Below are 18054 nucleotides of genomic sequence, written 5' to 3' on the forward strand. Positions count from 1 at the left end.
TGAAGGTCTGATGAATTCCAAAAGATCAGCTAGTCTTCAGTCTACAGCAGCAAGACGAACTCATCAGTGAGAGAGAAGGCAAGCAACAAAAGGCAAGGCATTCTCCTCTGCCCTGGCCTTTTATACGGGCTGCCATCAGAAGGTAACACCCACATTTAGGGGGTGTCTTCCGGCTTTAGATGATCCAATCAAGAAGATCTCTTTCATTTCAGTTAATCTCAGATCAAATCAAGTTGACACCCAGGATTAGCCATCACAGTGGTCCTCTGTAGGCCATGAAGCATCAAGCATCACAGCCCAAATGTAGCTGGTTGGAATCCATGAGCACAACTGACAGGTGACCTTAAGGACAAATAAGAATAACAGGGCACCATGATCCAACTTTTGTTTTGAACCACGTAGTCTGGGACTGAGGACATAGCTCAGAGGGTAGAATGCTTGCCTTGCATGTGTGAGGCCCTGGATTCAATCTCTAACACTGCAAAATCATCATATTTGCTAGGTGTGGTGGTACACACCTCTACTTTCAGCAACTGGGAGGCAGAGGCAGGATTACTGAAAGTCTGAGGCCAGCCTAGGCTGCAGAGTGACTTGTAGACCAGCCATGGCAATATCAATACACTGCCTGACAAAAACCAACCTCAACCCCTACATATCCTAGACATGACTTCCCAGTAGCTATAGACTGTTCGTAAAGACTGTGGTCATTTGTTGGGGACCCCTGTTGTGTAAAGTAGCAGTCTCTCCATGTCTGGATAGCCCATGGGCTCAGCTTCATATGCAGAGACTCCTTTTATCAGCAGGGTGCCTTCCCAGCATCTTCCTGACTCATCTTTTGAAGTAGCCATCACAGAAACATGGCCTCTGGATCTGAAACTGTCAGGTTTTCCTGTGCGATTTTCAGGCAGTCTGACAGCCTGGCAGGAGCCCACCTCTACATGTAAATAGGGCATCCCACAAAGTACCTATCAGCTAAGGCTTTTACCACTGCCCCCACAGTATAAAGTATCCTGGTTTTCCCTTAATAATCAGAGCTGGATCACTGGGATCTGGAGCCGAGCTGAGTCACTGAATAAAGGAGCTGTACCACTGACTGAGCTGAGTTCTGTGTCTTACTGCCTACGATCCAGCCTTCCCGGAAAGGGCTATCTCTTTGTAAACCACAACTCAAGGATACCCAGCTTTTGCCGTTTCTCACACCTCCCCTCGTGACCTGGTGGCCAACAGGTCCTGAACTTAGAGAGAGAGTGCACGGCGGAACCCGACCGGGCCAGCCCCGGTAGCAGAGAGCCTCAACAAAGCAGAGAAGCAGAGACCCGCCAACAACGCGGAGAGCCAGGGACCCAAACAGCAGATGCGGCCCGCGGGACCCGCCGCACTCCAGCGACCTGTGGGAGACCGGCGCCATGCCCAGCAGCTGGCGCCCCGAGATCCCCGCACACCCATAGATAGTAAACTCTGACCTATAACCCCTGCAGCAATCAGCCTTGCAGGCTAAACCATAGTCTTTGAGTAGTAATAGGCTCACACTGGACTTGGTCATTGACTGCTTCCATAATCATGCCTTACTTGAAACTCAAAACCATTTAGAGAAAGAAAAATGTGCTCCCAATCACATAGGATGTGCAGTAGATTCCAGTTAACCCACTTTCAGCTTCCCATGCCAACAGACTCCAGGTAGAGTTGCACCAGAGTCTTTCCTTTGCTTTTCCCTATGAAGCACTGTGTCCACTGTCTAGGGAAACCTCTAAACTTGGTCAATTCTCAAAGCTGCCTTATCTGAAGTTATAGTCCCCAACCCTTCAAATTGCTGGATGCTGTATTGGAGATGGTATATTTTATATATTAGCTACTTTCACATGATTGTGATTAAAATATGAGCCAAAAACAACATAAGGAAACACTGTAAAGAACTGCCTTGGGGGCTGAGACAGCAGCCCTGTCCCTGTTCAGCCTGGTGCTGTACTTGGCCCCCATGGTGGAGACTGAGGCTCCAGCCATGATGTTCTGAGGTTCGGTGCCTTGTGTTCGGTCCTTCCCATTCCTTAGATGCAGCATCAGCAAACACTGCTCACCCAGCTCCAGCCAAGTTCTCATAGTTCTGTGTCTGCCCACTCGAGGGACCCTATTTGAGGCACTCACTAGAGGGACTATGCTCGAGGGATCCAGCTTGAGGGACCCACTCCAAGGATCCTGTGCTACAAAGACCTGACCCAGGGCAAGCTGGGCTTTCAGGTCACCCACACAACCCATAGTATCTGCCAGGTTCTATGCAATTTGCTCCAGGTCTCATTTCCCAGTCTCCAGGAATTTGTCCCACCAGGACTATAGGACTTCAACCTCTCTGCAAGTCATAAAACCTCAGATACTCTCTCTATTCAATCCATTAGGCCTGGTATTCCACTATGGGGGTACTGCACATGGTATATTGGAATAGTCTGCAGAAAAGGTCATTATTATTTGCTGAGTGCTGTTCTAGAATGACTGTGATGATCCGCCCCCCACCAAATAGGAAACTAAGGCATTGTTCACTGCTAAAGTGGACCATACTCAATCTTGTCCTTACCATCTAGTAATACCTCAGACCGATTGCCAAGGTATACCCCAGGCCCATGTGACTGCTGTGGGTACCCACAAGGCAAAGAACAAAAAGACAAGAGAAGGCCTAGTATTCCTTGATATCCAGACCATCGACTCAATACTGTCCTCACCACCAAGAAATAGGCAAGGACTAGTGCCAAGGACAGAATTCAGAATGACCTCAAAGACAAGGAAGAAAAGATACTAGAAATAGATCAAGTACTCATAGGTGGCCAGGAGAACAAGAGAAGGACCCTTGATATCAGCATGAATGGATGATCAACGTTTAAAGGTAATTAATGGAGTTTCTACTCAGGTTGTGCCTAAGCATGGGTCCTTGAAGAAATATCTCACTTCACAGAGCATTCATCCCAAGCTCCACCCAAAATGCAGTAATTAGTTCCTACAGTTACAGACAGGACATCTCTCGGCGGTGGAAGAAGAGGGGTCCCATTTCACCACCCTTCTCCAGCCCAGCCTCCTCCTGCTCTCAGGAGGGGTCAGGAAAGAAAAATAGGTGAGATATGTCACCATTCAGTGAGAGATGATTCCCAAGGAGAAAAGGCTAAAGACAAAAATATATGGGTGTATATACCTGTTGGGCAGCTTTCTGCAGTACAAAGGGAAGATTTCCAGGCCAGGAGACCAGCTGATCTTGCCTCCAGCTCCCTGCTTGGTTATTCCATCACCATTGAAGACTTCGATAAGGAGAAGAAAGCTCTGATACAGTGGATTAACAAGGTCTTAGAGGACAAGACAGATGCTGTCTCCAGGTCAGTCAAAGATATATCACCTGTCACCCACCTTCTGTATATTTTCAGCCTGCCTGCCATGGGCCCTGCTGTCTCACAAGCTCCCTCCTCAGTCCTGGCTGCAGCCTCACACAGTGCCACCAACCCCTTGTAGGCATGTGCCATCCTCCCCGTGATATCTGGACCACAAATCCCTTTAAACCTGTATTTGGAGTCATGCCCACATCTACCTCTGAGCAGTGTAGACCTGCCTTGGGAGTGGGCACTGCAGGCAGCAGCCTCTAGACTACGGAGACTCCTCAGCTTCGTCCTACACCACCCTCCACACAATGACCAGGACCACTGTCCCACCTTTTACGTCCATTTTGACAACCAAGGGCCACGTTCAGCTGTCTTTTCATCAGCCCCCTTGTCTTTACAACAGACAACTACTCTGCCACTGGTACAACCAAATATGCCACTATTTTCACAGGCATAGGCACTGTGAAAATGATGTAGTGCCACAGCCTCACCTTGCCGTCTGATTTGGGTGATTTGTCTTTAGGGTGTAAACACCCTGCCTGGACTGTCAGCAGCACAGTCACTTCTGCCTCTCAGCTTCAGCTCTCTGGGGCTCCAACTGCCCCTACCCACAGCTCTACCCTCGACTCCACATACCAGGACAGCAAGCTCCAGGCCTTGCATCAGAACTCTTTAGCGGCACCTAACAAAGCCTGCTGCTAAACGTATATTTGTAGGACTTTCCATATCTACTTTTGTCTCTGGAGAGGCCTGTCATTTGGGCCCAACTCGGCCCAGCCTGTAGCCTGGTCCAGCACCACCCTCCACACAACAGCCAGCACTGCCACCCCACCTTTCATGCCCATCTTTGCTAGTCAAGGGCCACATACAATTGTGTCTGCATCAGCCCCCTCCTTGCAGCGGATGATTGACTACTCCACCACTCATGCAGCCACATCTGCCCCATCTCCACAAACCTCAGCACTGCCAACTCCAAAATGCCCTAAGCACCGTCCACAACCACAGCCTCTAGTGCAAAGCTTGTCCTCTGATTTGGGTGGTTTGTCTTTGGGGTGTAAACATGGTGGCCAGCCTGCCAGCAGCACAGTCACGTCAGCCACTCAACCACTCATCTCTGGGGTTCCTGCTGTCCCTGCTGTCAGTTCCCCATTGGGCTCCATATCGCAGGGCAACGAGCACTCTACTTTGCATCGGAATGCTTTGGGCATACCCAGTCAGCAGGCACCCAATGTGGCCAGCACACCCACAGCCAAATGTGTATTTGGAGGAATGTCCACACCTATCTTTGCCTCTGGAGTGGACACCACAAGCAGCAGCCTGTCCTTTGGACCCTCCTCAGCCCCTACTGCAGCCTAGTCCGGCACCACCCTCCCTGTGATTGCCAGTCCCTCTCCGGCAGCCAAGGGTTACAGCCAGGTGTCCCCTCATCGTCTCCCTTCTCCTTGCAGCAGACAACTGCTCCATCACGGGTGTAACCAGATCAGCTGCTGTCTTTGCAGGCCTTGGCACTAATATGTCTATGGCAGTGGTGGCAGTAGCATCTACTGCTTGAATCTCTAATTGACAGCCTGTTTGACTTTACATTATAAACACTTTAGCCTACCTGTCAACAGCACCATTACTTCTGCATCACACCCACACTTTTCTGGAGCTCTTGTTGTCTCTGCAGCCAACCTACACTCCACCTTACAGGGAAGGAAGCCTCCCACCAACCATCAGAATATTGTAGGCACACACAGCCAGCCTATTCCCTTTGCCTCCAATGTGACCAGCAAGCCTGCACGTGTCAATTTGGAGGCATGTCTACATCTACCTTTGGGCACAGCACTACTGCTTCCCGTAGTGAGCTGCACTGGCAGGACCCTGTCCCATGATGCCTCCTTACCACACATCCAAAACTTAGTTAGAGTCAAGTCTTTGGGATCTGTGGCCTCTTCTCTTTCCATTGGTGCAGAATCCAAGACCCTAGTATCTCAACAGACACTGCAGGCCCAGAAGCATCTCACTCTAATGAAACAGCTTGTCCTCTTCCCCAACTCCTGGCCTATATCTGAACCTCAGTTATTGCTATGGAGAGCCTGTGACCATCACCATTCCATAAAGCAAACCCCATCTAGCCCTCTGGCTTCAGCTAATAGGGCAGAACTGGCAGCCTATATCCTTTCCCTTCTGGAGGAAGCAGGAGACTCAGAGGAAGGGCAGGAGGTGGTGGGGCAGAAGCCTGATACCTTTATCAGTGAGGCTGGAGAACAAAAGAAACACCAGAACATACTGTCCTCTGTTGGGTTCAGATCTTAGGTAGTCTTCTCTTTTTTTCTGGTGACCCTTGTGATGAAATTAGCATCAGTGGAAGGAAGAAGTTTTTGCTTCCCCAGGGTCCCATCCCTTAGGCTGCTGGCCCTTAAAGTCAAAGTACTACTGGAAAATGGAGTCAACTCTGTGGTCATCAAGTGGAGTCACTTTGTACAGTCAATTAGCCAGGCCCAGGAGACTTGTAGCATTTAGCTCAGCACTACCAACATGCTGCCACACAGAAAATTCAATTCTTTTTCCAAACTCAATTCAAAGAGCAACATGTGAGCATCAGACATAGGACAGTCTCGGACATACACTCTGGAAAAAGCTGATGTGACCTGTAGGCAGAAGACAGTGTCCTTGCTAACAGAGCTTTAAGTACACTCCATTTTTTCCCAATCCATCTGTTTTGCACCTCCAACCTGTAGGCCACATCTGCTTCTCCCAGACTGACAGAGCCATGTAAACAACTGTCCCTCCAAACCTCAAAACTCCCTGATTTTGAGTTATTGCCAGGCTCCCCGAGTGACTTCAAGTCCCAATGCCCCCAAGCCATGTATTCCTTGTAGCAGAGCCTGATTGTCCCAGAGCATCTATTCCTTATGGAAATATTATAAAAGTAAGAACATAACTATGGTCCCCAGATGTGGATATGTACCCCATCCCATCTGTCATTTGACACTGGGAGGCACACCTTAGTGGCTCATATGATTACAGTATCTGCTTTCACCTGTCCATCATACCTGCTCTCTCCCCAACCAGAGGCAGTTGTTTCTTTCTCAAACACAAATGCTTAATTCTAAAACATTCACAACAAAATGAAGTAGGAAAATATGAAGGGAGGACGTTCCAGAGGTTAATACATGAAAGGCAGCAGCAGGGGAGAGACTGGCAGCTCTTAACCCACCTGAGCTTCATTCAGCCAAGGGAGCATGCTCAGAAAAGCCTGCATTCTATGAACTTAGGAGAGGTAGGGCTATGCTAATGATTCATAAAATGTATGTGAGGGGGACGCTCTGGAGAGATGACTCAGCAGTGAAGAGCACTGGCTCTTCTTACCGTGGACTCAAGTTTGATTCCCAGCACTCACAAATCAGCTAACAGCCGTCTCTAACTCCACTCCAGTTCCAGAGAAATCCAAAGTTGCTTTCTGACCTCCTCAGGCATTGCACCATACAGGTGCACTTACATACATGCAGGCAATACACTCATACACATAAAAATAATATTTTTAAGAAGGTCCCTAGGGACCTCGCCTCAGCCCTTCTTTCTTGCCATATGGGAGCCAGGCCTCAGGGAAGGCATGATATACCTTCAGGCCACTCTATATCTTCCCTTTAATAAACTATCCCCTTTTTTGCAAATATCCAAGAACCTGGAGACCAACATCTTCCCTATAGACTAACATCTGTATTCATAACAGTTTCGGGAGGCAGCAAGGGAATAAGGTAAGACAAAATGCTTCCGAATTTCTTTCTTTCTCAAAGAGCACAAAACTGCTTTTCTGTCCTTTCTTGGGCACTTAGAACTTAGGGACATTTCTGGGAGTGGATTAACAATAACTTGGGTCAATGAGATTCAATCTCCTTTCCTCTCAACTTAAAGTGCATCTACACCCTCTGAGAACTGTATACACTAAAGGGTTCTAGTCAGGCTAAAACGATGAGTTCTTCCCATTCCCAGGACTCATAATTATTTATGCTCCATGCTTTATTTATTTCCATTCTAGTATATCCTAACTCTCAATTCTTTGCTATTCATTTACTATAGATAGTCTTATCCCTGCATTTAGAGATTATACCCTGATAGCAAGGCCTTCCCTTGAGCAAATGATGCCAAGAAAGCAAACTAGATTCTTGGTTTTTAAGACATTTTAAAGGATGTATTGGTTTTAAGACATTTGGTTTCTTTTGGTTTTAAGACATTTTAAAGGATGTATTTATTGGGTCCTGAAGGGAACTTAGTTTATCTTGTGCCTCCAACATAGCACGACCAGAGAGGGCAGTTTTTCTTTTTTGGGTTTCCTCCAGTCCATCCAGACACTTAAAAAAAAAAAAAAAAAAAGATTAATGACCATTAATGACCTATCTGAAAGAGACAATCACACATTTTCTATGGGGAAAAATAAAAGGTAAAGTTTTATCCCTGCTGATCAAGGCGACTTGTGGGTACTGACCCACTAGTTAGGAACCTTAGTCCTTGTTGGTTAATGTAACTCTGGAATTGTGGGGAGAACATGCTACCCCAATTCCCCATAAAATTCCCAGTAAGCTTTTTTTTTTTTTTTTTTTTAAGACAGGGACTCCCTGTAGCCCCAGCCCCAGCTAGTATAGAACTCACTATATAGACCTGGCTGGCCTCACTCTCAGAGATCTGCCTGTCTCTGCTTTCTGAATGTTCAGTAAGCTTTTGAGCATTGGTTCTTGCCAACCAAAGTAACTCTGAAATTGAGCTGTACATGCTACTGCTGATTCCCGGGGCAACTGGTAGGTCTTGACCTCCTGCTGGTCAGGAAACTTAATTCCTCCAACTAAGCTAACTCTGGATTCTACTGATTGGCCTCCCCTATGCATTCTTCATAAGAGGAAAAATTTAACCACCAAGTAAAAAGATCCTTGAGGAGTAAATATATTTTTTAAAAACTCACCCATTTGTTTTTAACTTGAATGCCTGTAGCTCTGTAAATAGTTGCACCAGGAAGTGGAAATTCTGGGAAGGAAAAGTACATTATCTTATTAAAGGGATAATTATTCCTCCTTCTCTAGCATGGCTCAAGGAGGAGTTGCCTTCCTGGGGAATGGTCCCTTGGCCAGGAAACTGACCTGTCCAACTGAACAAAATCTTAAGGAAAGAAACACTGACCTGTGTCTACCTAGAGGCAGATTCCATTCTTTACTAACAGTGGCCACACAGGGAAGAAAATTCAAGAGATCCAGCAAACTCCCAAGTCCAACTTCAAGGTCTTAAAGTTAGGGATGGTTTAAACAGAAGGTAAGAGATAGATTTGTAAGTAAGCAGTCTGGTCAAGGTAAGATCCCCCACCCCCATCACTGATCCATCATTGTCTCAGCTCCAGTCTTTCCTGCTAGGTGATGTAACAAATTGTCTCCACTGTGTGAAATCATCTCTCTCCTAAGTAGATGTTTCCATTTCAGCCTCTTCCTTCTCCTAGCATGAGATTCCCAGGAGATACTCCCTGGGAATGCTTCATTTCAACAGTCCAGACTAAAGGAAGTCTGCACAACTCCCCCCCCCTCCCCCATGACATAAACCGCTGATGGTCCTCATTGGAGTTTTGTTAGCTCCTGTTTCAAGATAGAGCCCTGCAACATACCACCCCCAACCATACATCGATTCCTGTTCTACAAACAAGATCTTCTGAACAATGTGGGCCCTAAGCCCTTTACCCACACTCCTACCAACCCCCATAAATCTATCTCCATATATGAACATACTTAAACTCCCCTGATGCTCGACTGGTGTAGTTGCTGCGCTGATTCCCGCTGGTCAGCTCCCACCCCTCATTGCCTATAAAAAAGGATTGTCAAGGTCAGTTGCTTTCCTTTCTACCTGTGACCCCCCCTTCTATTCCTAAAAGACAGCCAGAGTGAGGAGCACAAGCATTTCTTTTCTATTTTTTTAAGATTTATTCATTTTTAGCTGGCTGTGGTGGCGCACCCCTTTAATCCCAGCACTCAGGAGGCAGAGACAGGTGGATTTCTGTGAGTTCAAGGTCAGCCTGGTCTATAGTGAGTTCCAGGCCAGCTGGGGCTACAGGGAGACTCTGTCTCAAAAAGACTCCCCCCCCAAAAAAGATTTATTCATTTTTATTTTTTATATGCCAAGTGCTTTGTTTGCATGTATGTATGTGTGTATGTATGTATGTGTATGTATGTATGTATGTATGTATGTATGTATGTATACTGGGGAGACCAGAAGAGGGTGCCACAGCCACCCTGATACTCAGGGCAAACCTGTTGAAAAATATAGCTCATAGGAAGTCCATCTGTTTTGTTCTCAACTACCCTCAATGTAGAATACATGTACCTGTCTGGGCTTTAGAAAACACACTCTGAATGGCTTAGAGTAATAAGAATTCCTCTCCCTACTTTTTAAAAATTTATTATTTTTATTTTATGTGTATGTATGTATTGCCTGCATGTGTGTGAGTGTACCCATGTCGTGCAATGCTGCAGAGGTCAGAAGAGGGCTTCAGATTCCCCTGGAACTGGAGTTAAGGATGGTTCGAAGCCGCCATGTGGTGCTGGGAATCAAACCCGGGTCCCCCTACTTTTATGAAAAAAAAATATTTTTTAAAATCCTATCTCCCAATCTTAAGGTTTTCTTTCATTTTGTTACTTGAGACAGGGTCTCACCCTGTAGCCCAGGTTCCCCAACAAATGTTGATCCCTCCTATTTGACTCCCAAGTGAAGGGATCACTGGCGTGCATCCAGATGCTTAATGTATTTTTTTTTCCTTTTAAAGCAAAACTTTTTGTTTGTTTAATAAGGTTTGAGGAAGCCAAAGTAGATGTTATGTGTTATACAAGGGGCTGGAGATCTGGGCATGATGGCACATGCCTTTAATACCAGCACTCAGGAGGCAGAGGCAGTCAGATCTCTGTGAGATTAAGGCCAGCCTACATAGTAAGTTCCAGGCCAGCAGGGGATACAGGGATACAGGGACACCCTGTCTCAAAAAAGACAAACAACAACAACAAACACAAGGGACTGGAGAGATGGCTCAGTGGTTAAGAACAAGAACATGTGCTGCTTTTGCAGAGGACCCAGGTTCAATTCTCAGCACCCACATAGCAGCTCACAGTTGTCCTCAACTCCAGAGTTCTGGGTGTGACACCCTCATCAGGCCTCTGCAGGCATTGCACTCATACACATAAAGAAAATAATAGCATATTTTTGAAAAAGAATGGAATTCTAAGATAAAATAAATGCACATTCCTTTAATCTCAGCACTTGGAAGGCAGAGGCAGATGTATCTCTGTGAGTTCGAGGCCTGCCTGGTGTATAGAGCAAGCTTGAGGCCAGCTGGGGCTATAGGAAGACCCAGTCTCAAAAAAAAAAAAAAATTTCCATTTCAAGCAATACTACCAGTTGCTCTCCAAAAGATATGACAGAGGATTTGCTCCCTCACCATCATCTGTCTTCTTAAACACTGGTGAATATTCACAAAAGATTGCAACAATCTTAACGTTAAGTGTGCATCTCTCTGACTATCAGTGAGTACCTTTTGTCATTCTATTATTTAAAATATAAGATGGGGGGCTGGAGAGATGGCTCAGTGATTAGGAGCACTGACTGCTCTCGCAAAGGACATGAGCTCAGTTCCCAGCACCCACATGGCATCTGTTTGTAACTCCACTTCCAGTGGACCCTGTGCCCTCTTCTGGCCTACTTGGGTATTGCATGTACAGATACACTTCCATACAAACAGGAAAACACGCATACATACAAAATAAGTACATAAATAATTTGAAAATAAAACATAAGATGCAATTACTTTGACATTATAGGTAGAAAATATGACAGTAGCAGAAAAGAGCTAAAGAATACGAAGCGTCTGGGGAAGGAAAAGTGCACTCACAACTTAGAGATAAAATGCATTCACACCTGAGGTGCACTAAGGAACAAGCCAAACATTTAAAACTGTGTCCAAGGCTAACCGTGTATACAGTTATTTCAGAATTATTACTAGAGATGTTCATGATCCTACTTTGGTATGTATTCTGACATAAGTTTTATAACCATCAAAGAATAAATAAGCTTCTATCTAGTGCCCACATTTTCATTTTGAAACTGGGGCTCCTTGGAGAACTGGATGCCAGAGCCAGAGCCAGAACCAGGACAAGATAAACCTGGAGTATACATTATGTCAGAGGGCTAGAAAGTGCTCCAGATGTGAGTGTGTTAAAAAGACAGAGGGACCAACCAGGAGATGCTCTCAGGGCTAAAGCTGGAACTACCTGAACAGCATAAATATAATACAAATAATAATATAATGTAAAAACAATAACAGCATAAGTATAATACAAATAATAATCTAACATAAAAAATAGTAACAGCATAAATATAATATAAATGATAATATATTTCATAGGACAAAGTAAAATATCCATATTAATATGCAGAAATAATTGAATATATACATGAGAATAAGGGCTGATTCTTCCTTACAAAAGAATTCCAACTATAAATGCACAAAGATTAAGGAAAAAATCCCCATTAAAACACCACAGTAGCAGAATTACTGTCAGCAAGACCCACCAATAGATAGGAAAATCACAGGGCGAAAATTGGGGAATGCAGTGTGTCTAAGGCACATTACAGTTACACCTGAATGAAGAATCAGCCTAACCTGTGTTAGTTTTATGGCCAAGAGCAGACCCAAACGCTGAGCGTTTGTTCCTTCAGGTCTCTCCTGGAACTGTGCTCCCGAGCCAGACTTTACCCACACTTTTATTCGAACAGTCTCTCCAGAATGAACTGGGGAACTATAAGCTTGGATCTACCCTTATCAGAGAATCTTGCCCTTGGATCCCTAAGCTTAAAATACAGCATACACACAATGTCAAGCACACTTCTCTGTTATTCTCACTGCTTCTAAACACACCATTTTTAGTGTTTTAATAGGGAATTCAAGCACACAACATCCATTCACTATCTTGGGTGGAGGGCAGAGTGAGGGTCCTGAGAGATCAAGGCCGTATGCCCAGGTCACAAGAGCACATGGCTCAGTGAGCTTGTTTAACAGCAGCTTCTTGGTGCAAGGTTAAGTAAAAGTCCTTAGTCCAGATTCTTACAGAGAAAGAAGTAGGATGCTAGCTGCCAGCACGGGTCTCTCTTGCAAGTTTAGCAACCACAGCAGATGAAGAAACCAAGCCACTTAAGCAAGCAGCCAGTGCAGCCATCACACTGGGATCAAGGTCCCCAATGTAATGATGAATAGAGCACTTCACCTTGCTGTCTCCTTCTCCAGAGCTGTAACATAAGTCTACCCATGAGGAAAACACTGGACAAACCCAAACAGGTATTCTACAAAATCACTGACCAGTATTCATTGAGTTCAAAAAAGACAAGGAAAGGGGTTGGGGATGTCACAGACGGAAGAAAAATAAGTGGCCGCAGACTCAATGCAAAGTGAGACCTTGGCCCACACCCTGGGACACAGCAGGAAGTGGGGTGGAATGTGAACAGTCTGTAGTTGATTATTTTTTGAGAAAATGTCTCACCATAGCTCAGGCTGGCCCTGAGCAAGTAGCAGTCCTGCCTCCCAATGACTGGGATTACAGGCATGCGCCACCATTGGGCTCAATTAAAGGACTGCAGGTTTGTTTTCTTATTTTGAGACAGAATCTCACTATATAACCTCAGCTGGCCTGGAACTTGCCATGTACACCAGGCTGGCCTCAAACTCACAGAGATATGCCTGCCTCTGCCTCCCAAGTACTGGGATTAAAAAACAGCACCATCATGTGAGCCTGGGGGCTTATAGTTTAATTAGCAGTATTACATCAAAGTTAATTTCCTGATATTGATCATTGAACTGCTGATAACTTGTCTCAAACCAAAACAAAACAGAAACAAAACAAGTGGGGATTGGTTGGAGGGTTCTTAGGTAACTGGGGACTTGCCCAAGTGCCCTCACCTCCTGCTTCCTGGTTTGAGATGTGATATCTTCCTCCCACCTGTGATTTTGCATTTGTGGTGAGGCCCTTGCCAAAGCTCACATCTTGCTGATTGGACTTTTGGTCTCCAAATTGATGTTTTAACTAAACCTTTTTTCCTTACAAACTGAGCTTGAGTCGGGTATTTTGTTGTGGTGAAAATGGACTATGCAAGGACTTTGATGTTATCAGCTACATGGCTAACAAGCATACTGCATTTTTAAAATGATCATTTACATAGCTTCTATTTGAATAAAAAAATTAAAAATATTTTATTTATTACTATTTATTTTTTTTGTTGTTGATTTTTTTTTTTTTTGAAAAGGTCTCTCTAGTCACAGCCTGCCTGGAAGTCATGATGTGAACCTGGGTGGCCTTGATCTCACAGAGATCCACCTGCCTCTGCCTCTTGAGTTATTTTATTATTTTTTTAATATTTTATTTATTATTTTTATCTTATGTGTATGAGTGTATTACCTGCCTGTATGTGAGTGCACCCATGTCGTGCAATGCCACGGAGGTCAGAAGAGGGCGACGGATTCCCCTGGAACTGGAGTTAAGGGCGGTTCATAGCTATTATTTTTACTTTATGTGTTTGAGCATTTTGGGGGGGTTGTTTTGTTTTGTTTTTAAATTTTATTGAATTCCTCTATATTTCATACAGAACATCTTAATCAACTTTATACCTCCTTCCCCAATGGCGCCCTCCCATAGTCTCCCCCCACCACCCACTGGAATCTATGCATTATGTCATTTGTGTTAAGGTCTGTCATGTCACATTAGTGTCCCCAGGCATCTCTCAGTGCAAGTTCATCCACTGGGGACTAATCAGCCTATTTAGAGTCCCTCCCTTTAAGAAGATTGGTGTATGAGCATTTGTAATACCTGCATGTAGGTAGGTGCACCCAAGTTGTGCAATGCCCGAAGTGGTCAAAAGAGGGAGTCAGATCCCCTGGAACTGGAGTGACAGATGGTTGTTAGCTGCCAATGTGGGTGCTGGGAATTGAACCTGGGTCCTCTGCAAGAACAGCCAGTGCTTATAATTACGGAACTATCTCTCCAGCTCCCCGAATAAAAAATTTTTGAGACAGAGTCTCACTATATAGCCCTGGCTGGCTTAGAACTCACTATATAGACCAGACTGGCCTCAAACTCACAGAGATCCATCTGCCTCTGCCTCCCAAGTGCTGGGATTAAAGGCATGTACCTGGCTTTAAATAAGTATTTTAACACATGTACATTGATAAAGATTTATTTATTTTTATGTGTATGAGTGTTTTGCCTGAATGTATATAGATGTACCACATGCATGCCTGGTGTCTTGGTGTCTATAGAGGTCATAAAAGGGCATTGGATCTCCTAGACTGGAGTTAGAGATGGTTGTGAGCCACCGTATGGGTGCTGGGATCTGAACCTGGGTTCCCTGTAAGAGCAACAAGTGCTCTTAACTTCTGAGTCATCTCTCCAGTCCCAACTATATTGTATTTCAAAGAAGCTTGGTCATTTAATGAAGTTAGGGGAAATTGTCTTAAATTTATTACTAAGTCTCAAATAATTTTGGAACTTCTAATACTGATTTTTTTTCTATATAAGAATATAGTTTGGGGCTGGAGAGATGGCTCAGTGGTTAAGAACACTGATTGCTCTTGCAGAGGACCCGGGTTTGATTCCCAGCACCCACATGGCGGCTACAAACCGTCCTTAAATCCAGTTCCAGGGGAATCTGAAGCCCTCTTCTGACCTCTGCGGCATTGCACGACACACGTGCACTCACCTACATGTAGGCAATACACTCATACACATAAAATAAAAACAATAAAATATTAAAAAAAGAATATAGTTCATCTACCATTATATTTAAAAAATAATTTCAGCTGACACATGCCTTTAATCCCAGCACTTGGGAGGCAGAGGCAGGCGGCTCTCTATGAGTTCGAGGCCAGCCTGGGCTACATAGTGAGTTCCAGGTCAGCTGGGGCTACATCAGGACCCTGTCTCAAAAAGATTAAAAAATAATAATTTCACATTTTTATCAGTTAAAATTAGGTACAGTCACATACCTTTAATCTCAGCACTCGGGAGGCAGAGGCAGAGGCAGGAGAATCTCTGTGAGATTGAGGCTAGACTGGTCTACATAGCGAGTGCTAGGCCAGCTGGGGCTACAGGGAGACCCCATCTCAAAAAGACCAAAAAAAAAAAGAATACTAATATCCATCTTCAGTAGCTTAAATAAAGATTTCTTCATGGTGTTAAAGTTATGTTTCTCAGACTTAAATTTTAAGATTCAGGGCTGGCAAGATGGCTCAGCTATCTAAGCTGTTACACTGATACTAGTTTTATGACGTAGGCCTTATCTTCAGGCTAATAATATAAGTTTTGGGTCTTTCCTAGGTTTTGATGATGATGACTTAGAAGTCCATAAACACTTATTTCTGGATAAGTGCCTGCAGGGACCTGGCTCCAGGTCACAGAGCCAGGCTCTCAAAGCACTCAGTGGTTTCTGAGTGTATTCCAAAAGGAGCGATCAAAGTCAGTTTCCACAGTTCCTTTCTTTTCCTTCAGACAACTGCCTTGAGTTGGAAATGAGATACCTCTCTTTCCAACCCTGACCCTTCAATAATGTACATACAGGGTATGAGGAAACCTGTCCAATTAATCTCCCCAACACAACTTAAAAAGTCTCTTCTTTTTTAAAAGTAAAACTTTCTCAAAAAAAATCAGATCAAATTAAAGATCAAGTTTTGTTTCTTTGGACATTGCAGACCTTGAGGACTTTGTTTCACTGTTGATAACAAAGCAGCATCAGGTCACAATTTTCTATCATCTCATTCTGTGAATCCTAGATAACCCAGAACATAGTTTAATAGTTTATTTCATTAAAAAATTAAAAAATTTTATTTATTTTACGGGTACGTGTTTTGCCTGCATGCATGTTGTGTACCACGCTCGTGCAATACCCACAGAGGCCAGAAGAGGGCATCAGATCCCCTGGAGCTGGACTTTTGGATGAGTGTTAGCCACCATGTGGGTGCTGGGAACCAAGCACCCCCCTTCCCCCCTCCAGTACAAGGAAAAAATATGAAGTAAAATGTGATGTAAATTACTGTACAGAACAGGAACTAGCACAGGAGTAAATCATCTCCCTCACAGAACTACCGCTGTAGAAAGTGGGACAGTCACACTCTGCTTACACAGCCGCTTCTGTTCCTCACAAGCACCTGGGGAAAGTTCTATTAGGCTCATCATTTTAGAGATGAGGGGAGCCAGGTTTGAGATAACAGTTCTAGGACTCACTGAGGACCTAACTCCAAGGCACTAAGATTCTTGTCTCTCCTGAACAAAGTTACATCATTTTATTCCTCGATACTGGGGTTTTTTTCTTCATTTATGTTACGTGTATGAGTGTTTTACCTGCATGTATATATGCGCATCATGTGTGTGCAAGGCCCTCAGAGACCAGAAGAGGGTGTGGACTGCCCTGGAAGTGGAGTTATAGATGGCTGTTAGCCACCATGTGGGTGCTGAGGCCAGTGCTTTGAACTGTTTAACTCCAAGGACTTAGAACATTCAACGTTCATCAAATAATGAAACCCAAAGATGTTCTATCAGTTAAAGAAATCTTTCCTTAATATCACATATTGTATTTTCTTAGTTTTTTAGCCCTTTTAAATTCTAGGATCCAACAGGACATCCAGCCCAAAAGAGACCTCACCCACTTTGTCAAATGGCCCCAATACATCCGGCTGCAGCAACAAAGGGCTATCCTCTATAAGTGGCTGAACGTGCCCCCTGCAATCAACCAGTTCACCCAGACCCTGAACTGTCAAACAGCTACCCTGCTCCTCAAGCTCCCACACAAGTACCGGCCAGATGCAAAGCAGAAACAGGCTGCTGGCCCGGGCTGAGAAGGCTGCCCGCAAAGGGGACGTCCCCTCCAAGAGAGCTGGGGTCAGCACCGTCACCACCTTGGTGGAGAACAAGAAGGCTCAGCTGCTGGTGATCACACATGACGCGGACTCCAGCGAGCTGGTAGTCTTCCAGCCTGCCCTCTGTCACGAGACGGGAGTCCCCTACTGCATCATCAAGGGGAAGGCCAGGCTGGGGCGTCTGGTCCACAGGAAGACAAGCACCACTGTGGCCTTCACGCAGGTCAACTCAGAAGACAAAGGCGCTCTGGCCAAGCTGGTGGAAGCCGTCAGGACCAATTACAATAACAGATAAATGATGAGATTTGGCGTCACTGGGGAGGCAACGTCCTGGGTCCAAAATCTGTGGCACTCATGCCCAAGCTGGAAAAGGTAAAGGCCAAAGAACTCACCACCAAACTGGGTTAAATGTCCACTGCTGAGTTTTCTGTGCATAAATATAATTAAAGAATTTCCCTTCAAAAAAAAATTTCTAGGATCCAAGAAGAGGGGAAAAGTATAATTTGCTATGCATTTTATGCCAAGAATGGTGCAGACCACCTCAGTAACTTTATCTTATCCAACACTCATTCTTTCCACAAGGTACCTTTACTTTTGCAGATGAGGGACTGAGGCTCAGAAAGTCCAATAATTTCCTCAAAGGCAAATGAACAATAACTGACAGCTGGGACGTGTACTCAGGTTTCCACACCTGAAATGTCTTTGGTCTCTATCTTGCCCTGATACCTTCCACAGCGCACACACCATAAAATTTTAAGAAACAGACTTGTAACAGGTGAAACAGAGTACTGTGTTACT

The 18054-nt window shown here is 44.8% G+C and overlaps 1 protein-coding gene across 1 annotated transcript in view; it reads left to right on the top strand.

The window, feature by feature from the left end:
* The window catches only part of LOC103740755 (60S ribosomal protein L7a-like), an 18756-nt gene extending 1092 nt beyond the window's left edge, over positions 1-17664 (top strand). Inside the window, 4 exon segments of the mRNA XM_029567519.1 lie at positions 3187-3353; positions 17007-17213; positions 17215-17548; positions 17551-17664. Coding sequence (XP_029423379.1) covers positions 3187-3353; positions 17007-17213; positions 17215-17548; positions 17551-17664 — 822 coding nt within the window.
* The last annotated feature ends 390 nt before the right edge of the window (positions 17665-18054 follow it).

The sequence above is a fragment of the Nannospalax galili genome, unplaced genomic scaffold (assembly GCF_000622305.1).
Source record: "Nannospalax galili isolate Female #2095 unplaced genomic scaffold, S.galili_v1.0 scaffold3041, whole genome shotgun sequence".
Taxonomy (NCBI): Eukaryota; Metazoa; Chordata; class Mammalia; order Rodentia; family Spalacidae; genus Nannospalax; species Nannospalax galili.